The 7903-nt window shown below is 43.6% G+C and overlaps 1 protein-coding gene across 1 annotated transcript in view; it reads right to left on the bottom strand.

The window, feature by feature from the left end:
- Positions 1–1686: 1686 nt before the first annotated feature.
- cntnap5l (contactin associated protein family member 5 like) overlaps positions 1687–7903 on the bottom strand; it is a 73340-nt gene continuing 67123 nt past the window's right edge. The window contains exons 19-24 of the mRNA XM_042081541.1: positions 6547–6780; positions 5894–6027; positions 5522–5609; positions 4349–4558; positions 3290–3364; positions 1687–3016 (exon numbers count right to left, since the gene is read on the bottom strand). Coding sequence (XP_041937475.1) covers positions 2799–3016; positions 3290–3364; positions 4349–4558; positions 5522–5609; positions 5894–6027; positions 6547–6780 — 959 coding nt within the window. The 3' untranslated portion in view covers positions 1687–2798. The remainder of the gene's footprint in view (positions 3017–3289; positions 3365–4348; positions 4559–5521; positions 5610–5893; positions 6028–6546; positions 6781–7903) is intronic.

The following is a 7903-nucleotide window of genomic DNA, read 5'->3' as shown; positions in this document are numbered from 1 at the left end:
GAGTTGGACAGAGTGCAGTGGTGCTGTTCATTGCTCTCTTGACATGGCTCATTTCCACATCATGGTTCACAATTCAAGGTGTAAAATGACACCTACACTTTTCCACTTCTGCAGAGAGAACTTTTAGGGCCATGCACGGTTTGATTAGCTATGAGGTGTGAACTTTGAGTTTTAGAGCCCCGTTGTATTTCTCCCTGAGACCAGAGACTGAAGAAAGTGTATGTGTGTGTCGTTACCACGCAATTCTGAGGGCATTTAATTAACACCTGATGAGCAACACATCTCTCTCTCTCTCCCTCTCTTCACCTGTCCTTACCCAAGACTCCTTGCCCCAGATCAGAACTGGCACATTTCAGTTTCTCTCCGGTGGTGTGATGATGACACTGTGACAGTGTGATGCTTGCTGATAAGCCTCCCTACGGCTTAAGGCATCTGATCTGATTCAGTGATAGAATGATATATGTATACAGTACATGTTGGGTTGTCGTGCTGCTGGTGTAGGGAGAGCTTGAAGAAGCAGGCAGATGGCGTTGGGTAGAGTCATCGGAATGTAGCACAGAGAATATGTGCAGGGTGCCACTTTCAGGTTGATTAACTTGCATGGAAATCCTTGGAGAAATGTTTAGTAAACATGTACAGAGCTGTGCCGAATTTAATTTATGCATTCAAACAGACACACACACACACACACATTTACCAATGTCAATTATAGTTATGTCACTGAGGAAAGCTGAGAATTTAATAGGAGAGAAAGTTTTTCCCTAGAGGAGAAATAAAAACGATCTGCCATGCTCAAAAGAGGCAGGAAAACATACCAGCGAGGCCAAGGATGAGACAACCATGTTAGGACTTTTCAGTGTCTCATTAAAAGTAATAGTGTAGGTACAGTACCAGAGCAAAACTGCATAACCCCTCAAAAATATACCCGGTAACTTTGTTATATCTTAGGCTCTTAAAATAACAACTGCGTAAGATTGCTGCTTTGGGTAATGATTTCACTACACCGTTTAAGCTGTCAAATGCGGCACTGATCTTCCTTAATAATCCCTCTAATGTCACAAACATGGCTAATCCAGACATTAAAATATTTTGTCCAATTCAGACATTAAGATACTTACTGTCACAAAAGTAACAGCTTACCACAGACACACACACACACACACACACACACACACACACACACACACATTTTCATTAGCTGCGATGCATGTATTACTGTTGGGATATTTGAATATATATAGTGGGATATTTGAATTTGGTTGATTTGGAGTGCATGAAAAGATTGCAGCAGTAATTCAGCAAGTCATATTTCATAAACTTTGAACCTTTACATCACAAGATATTGGCACAGGCATGTCTTGAAATATGTTAGTTGCAGCGCCCCTTTAGGTGGTGCCACCCCACAAATGAATGGTAATGGGCTGGGGTGGTGTGCCTCTGTGGTGGTGTGCCTCTGTGGTGGTGTGCCTCCCTCAGACCTCCTTGAGGCACAACGAATGGCAAGTTATTCCCCGAAAACTGCTTTCAGCTTCTTGGGGACCAAAGGCAGCCTAATGGAGCTACATGCCCATCAAGAAAAAACATAACAAAAACCTATATGACCGTGCTAGTTGGTCGTCACAATAATGACACTAAAAACACTCTGGGGATGTACATTATGCACATAAAGCTGTAGAAAAGCTTAATTTATTAAATATAATTATGAAATCTATTTACATTGAACATTTACAGTAGTAGCCATAAAAACAACCCTAATCATACGTACACACACAAAGAAACGAAAAATGAATAAAGAAATAAATGTCCATATGAACACGACTAAAATAAGGAGGTGGGTTGTTTTGTAATAGAGCTGTTTTCTCAGACTCTTAATGCACTTGAAGAAGAGGACACCAGGCCCAGGCACAGGTTTGCTTAGACTGGTGTGTAAGGTTAACCATGCACCTGAAGGAGAAGGTCAAAGGTCACATGGCAATGGTGCAGGGCTAACACAAAGAGCCACTGTACAGGGGTCTTTGCTTTTTCTACTATGCCAGGCCAGCAATCCGAAAAGTAACAACGATGCTCTGAATATGACTACACCCCCACTGCATGTTGACATGACAAACATGATTGTCACCTACCACCAAACAGGATATCTGATTATAAGACATTGAGGGGATGTGTCATTTTATGAACACTTGTTAATAATGTTGTCAACACACTCAAAGTCACTCTCTAGTATTTGTATATTCTCTCTCTCCCTGTAGAGTACTTGAAGTTTTCAAGTTGGCTTGGTTGATGAGTTCAGTTGAGGATTTCATCTTTTTTCAAAACATTAAGTACCATCATAGCTCTTCGGCTTTCCAGTATGCAAGTCTTTGACATTCTTTACAAGCTTTGCTCCAACGTACAAAAACCATGACAAGCGACTGAAAGATAGAATAGTATATGCCCATGCTCGGACACCAAACACTGTTTGACTCTGAAGATGCAACTTGGTGGATGAAAAACCTGCATATCTGTACTGGCATGTTGTATGATTTACTCATGACTAAGTTAGATAGTAACAGATGCAAAAAAGGACTTCACATCCCACAATACCACTGGAAAGTATCCATAATCTCCATGGTGAGGGACCTCCCCCATCTCAGGTAGTGCCACGCCCCTTTCCTGGGCTAGCCCAAAATAACAACAGCAGAAAATAGGGAGAGTTAGAAGGCTTTTGGGTGGCATTTTCTATGAGTGGCAAACAGTTCTGTTTTCTTGCCTTATTTAGGACCATGAGATTTGCTATGATAGCAGAACCCCCAATGCACTCAGATGAAATACTCCTTATGGTCCATGGTGGACTTGTGGGGCTCCAGCTCAGTCCGATACGGATGCGGGGGGTGTGGAGGGTGGGGGTCCAGGCTGCCGCGGTGCTCCTTCTTTTCAGCCATGACGGGTGGGGGCGGAGGCCTCCGGTGCTGGTACAGGAAGCGGATGATTACCCCCATGGCGCAGAGGGTGGTGAACACCACCGCAGCCACCACACCTGCAAAAAACAAAAGAGCAGCCGGCAAATCCATCATCCATCACCACACTGCAGAGTTGGCAAGTGATCAGATAGCAGTGTAAGTGGTGGTGAATAATGATACCTCTTTTGAAGCACTCAAAATCAATATTTTCAACCCCTTTGTTCCAAAATCTGAGGGGGCATCAGGGACAGGTAAAATTGGAATGGTGTGCTGAGGTGTCTGTAGGTCAGTGTCATGAGGATAAGCATAGAGACAAGTCTCCTTCAGCATAGCTGACCAGCATAGCATACCTCCAATGACTGCTGACTCATTGTGCTCCGTCTCCTTTAGGGGCTCTTTGCCTCGGCCTCCTTTCTCTGAGTGGTCTGGGAAGAAATGGGACCACAGAGAACATGGCACATTAAGAAATGCAAAAACAAAATGCATATATAAACATTCAAATTAGCTGGTATAAACAACTTCCATGTCATGCTATCACAGTCATCACCGATCATCAAAGGAAAATACTAATAAAAACAAAATGCCGACAAAAACATAGAATTAAATTAGCCTGACTTGAGAGGCAATGCCCATATCATGTTATTAGTGTCATCACTGATCGATAGCCAGATCTTACAAGGGGAAAAAATGAAGGTTTCCAACATCTGGCGGCTGGGGCTTGAGAATGAGTGTCTGAGATTAAAGCAGCATTGGTTGACAGTGTTTTGTCAGTTTACTATGTGTATTCCAGTACTCATCAGTAATTTTCACTCACAGTGCTTATGTCTGCTTAGTGACATCTTAAGCATACTGAGACAGTATAATGAGCCTGGCAGTTTGAAAATGATTATACAAAAGTTAAATATGCATTAACTTTGGTGTGATCTCAACAAGTAAAAAGAGTGTGAGAACCATGGTGAAAATGGGGACTACATGAGTGTGAGTGTAAAACATAACAGCATTACGAGTATTCCGAGATTTTAACGCAAATGTGTCCTCACGGTGGTGTCAAAGGGGGATTGAAGACACAGAGATGGAGTATGCATGAGGTATCTAGAGCCTGTAGGCATAGCCTTATTAGTATGTTTTTGTTGTCACACTTCACGTCTACAATGTCAATGATTTTTTTTTTATCAGGCTGTGAACCCCCAGCATGAGTGTCTGAGACAGTCTATTGAATTTATGTCTCGTCCCTAAGACTAACCTTGATGAAATAGTGTGTATTTTGAAAATACATAGTCTTCCTCCACAAGGCACTTTTGTTTGGCTGCTTTTCAGTATTAGCTAAGCCTTGAGTGTAACCGTGTCAATTTTGGTAACAGTGCGTGTGTGTTAGCCAGTGCCACTCTGAGGTCACTGTGGCTTCTGACCTGCAAGTGAGTGTGTTGTGGCCAGAGTGTTTGGAGTGGACAGAGAACTGCAGCTGGACTCAGACAGATGGCCGCTGATGCTGACCAACGAGCTTCTGTGACCCAGAGCCTCCTTCAGAGGGGCGACCTGATTGAACTGGACTGAGGACAGACAGCCAATGAAACCACTTAGTCCTGCTTCAACCACCTCTTCATCCATGATGTCACTTCCTGCAGTAGAAACAGTGGAGAAAAACATGATATTATGTAAGTAATCTTTCTAAAATGGTGAGTGTCCCATTAAGGCTTTGTCTTTAAAAACACTTTCCAGAGTGTCTCACTGCTATTGCCTTAGTATTTGGATCCGATTTCATGTCCAAATGCAATTGTCAACATACATAAACACATTAGACACACTGAAGTTCCATTCAAAGCATGTCAGATGTTTCGTCTGTGCTTTTGACATGGACTAATGCCTTAGAGGTGGTGAACTCAATGTTGAATCTTTTCTAATTTCATTTAGGCAGCTGATAGGTGGAAACCAGAGGAGACAGAATCGATGTGTTCATCCCTCCCTCTCTTCCTCTCTCTCTTTACCTCCAACACTTTCATTCACTCTCACTCACCTGTGTTGCTTTATGACGAGCCAGTGTGGAGTATTCTGTTGAAGGCCTTATTGTTAATTTATCTGAAACATTCGCTCAAGTCCCTTGCCATGGCATGCCATCCCATTAGTCTGCAGATTAGAGGAAGAAGGGGTCTCCAAGGCAACGCCTGGCAAATCAATTTAGCCTTCACTCAACCTCTTCTGCTGTTCTACTGGCACTCCAAGAGAATGCCCCCCACCCCCTTCTCCTAGTGTTAACTCTTGCCATCTCCTTTAAGTGAGGGGATGAGGAAAACAGCCTTATCCACATTAGGTTGAGAGAGGGAGAAAGGGAGAGGAGCGGAGAGAGAGTGCTGGAGAATATCTTTTCTTCATTAAAATTCATGGAGAATTATATTGCCAGAGGTCTGACAGATGTAAATCCTGGGTGATGAGATGAGAAGTGCCGAAGCGAGAACTGGCAACAGGTGGAGTTATATAGGCTGCCTGACTATCTCTCTCAGCCAGAGACACACACACACACACACACACACACACACACACACACACACACACACACACACACAGTCACACATACAGTCACTCACCAGAGAGTTTGCCGAGTGTCACACTCTTTAAAGGTCTCAGGGCAGACGCAGATGTGAGTGTGAAGATTTGTGTCAGGCCATCATCTATCTGAAAGGAGAGTTCCCCCACGAGGGGCACAGGCAGTTAGGCTTCAGCTAAGTGACCAATACGTCCCCACCAGCATAGGCTTTTATGGCTGCTTCCCTTCTGTTTGGATGTGAAAACAAGTGTCACTAATCTCAGGGCAAAAGTAGGTTAAGTTATCTCGCCAACACCACATTTTCCTCGTTTTGGGTAATGCATATGGATTTAGGGAACAGAATCAGCTTAAAATATATGTTAGCAAAAAAAAAACAACTTGAAAAAGTAAATTATTTAAAAAGTGAACTTACTTGAACAAACACATCCTTTCCTTCACGACTCAGTCGGAGCCAGTGTAGCTGGCCGTTAGATAAACTTGGGGACCTGGGGCTCAGTGAGTCTGGCTCCTTATCCTCGTCTAGACGATACTTGATCTGCATACTTCCTAAGGGGACCATAGCGGCACTTTAGAGTTCACCCTCTCAGGATCAGCACACAACTTTTGCACTGAAGTGGAACATCATTTCCAGAGACGGCATTGAAAATGTTTTGCTCAGATACACTCTTGCTCTCTTGACATTGCACCTTGAAAAGGGTGAAAATATTCTCACTGCTCCTCCTGGCATACAGAAATAGCAGGCAGCCATTGGACACTTTTATCAGGCAACTAGATTTGGTATAACTTTTACATTTATTCTGATGGTATATGGTTATGTTATGGACAAAATAAACACACATATCGTCCCTTCCAATTGTTCAGACTATAACACTATGAAGTTCTGTGTCCTATGATGGACCACCAAATGAAAAGATAAAAAAGCCTTCAATTAAAAGTGTGTGCATGTGTGATGTCTCCACCTGATTTGATTTATCCATCTGGACTCTACAAAGCCAGTAGTGTATGGTGGGTTGGGCTTCCTAAAAGTCTGAAAAGGGATGTGTGTGTGTGTGGTGGTTTCAGTACCGGCTCTGGTCAAGATGATGGCCACGTAGCGCCGTCCGAGCCCCTGCGCCACCAGGAGCAGCGCGGGCGCGTGTCTCGTCTGGAAGCCCAGCGTCACGCTGTCCAGTGACTGACCCGTGACCCCAGCATCCTCCTTGACGGGGGATATCTTGGAGTCCCTGTCCCGGATCCCTGACAGCGTCTCCTGGGAGGAGTAGGTGAGTGAGGAGCCTCCATCAAACGCCGTTGCCATCACTGAGAGAAGTGGGGGGTGCAGGAGGAAATTTATTATCTTGAGGCGGCAAGAACAAAAAAAAAAAAGAGATATCTATGCAAATGCAGACGGGCTAGCAGTCAAACCAGCGGAGACGCCAAACCCAAATCCCCCCACTTTTAATCATTCCCAGCGCAGAGGGCATTAGCATTTCACTGCCAGGCCCTAAATCATTTCTCACTCGATGTACAATCAACTTACAGCTCAATCTCCCGGACATTAACACTACTTTGTCTTTGTTCTTCCCCTCCTCCATCTAAAGTTTTATTTCATCTGGGAACGAATAACGGTGTGTCTGTGTGTGTGTTTAATGTGTATGAGTGTGTTTGTGCGTGTGTGGTGTGTGCATGTGTGTGTACGCCTGTACGTGTTTATGTGTGTGTGTGTGTGTGTGTGTGTGTGTGTATGTCTGTCTGAGTGCACAGTTTCCAAGAACTCCTTCTAAATCACATTCGGGGCCTGGCTAATGCTTAGCTCGTTAGATTGACAGGCGTAGGGGAGGGCTTGAGTCAGAACACCCACGCTAATGAAATTCAGTTTGGCAGACGGAGGCAGCGCCTCGCATCACAAGAGCACAGACGCATTTAGCAACGTGGAATTGTGCAGTGTTCCCTTGTTCTTATGGATTACCATATCCATACAGACCCTGGAAAAGAAGAGAAAAAACTTCCCAGCATAGTTTGATCATCTGTGGTGATGTGGGAGTTCACTGTCAAACCATCTTCATTTGATTTATATATTTATATTTTGTGCAAGTTTTTGGGGATATGCAGATTGATCTCCACAACACAGTTTTGGCAAGGCTCCATCAAGTGTTTACAGTTCATGCGTACAGTATTAAGTCTTACCCCGCTGTCTGTTTGCTAATCCGTCATATATTATTCATATTCACTTATTTAAGTGCATGAAGGCATGCACAACAAGTGATGTAGTAAGTAGGAATTAAACTCCTACTAGATACTAAGATGCTGATTCCAACAATACAGCTTGTATATTGTGTATTCAATTCTTCAAAGCCAAAGCAGTTTCTCTGCTCTATATTATTCTCCTCTGCATTAGAGAGTGACTTTCTTGCTTAGAATGGTGGAAGCATGCAAAAGTGGC

This window comes from Alosa sapidissima, chromosome 23, assembly GCF_018492685.1.
Source record: "Alosa sapidissima isolate fAloSap1 chromosome 23, fAloSap1.pri, whole genome shotgun sequence".
Taxonomy (NCBI): domain Eukaryota; kingdom Metazoa; phylum Chordata; class Actinopteri; order Clupeiformes; family Clupeidae; genus Alosa; species Alosa sapidissima.
Note: the sequence above shows the minus strand (reverse complement) of the source record. Positions and strands in the feature narration are given on the sequence as shown.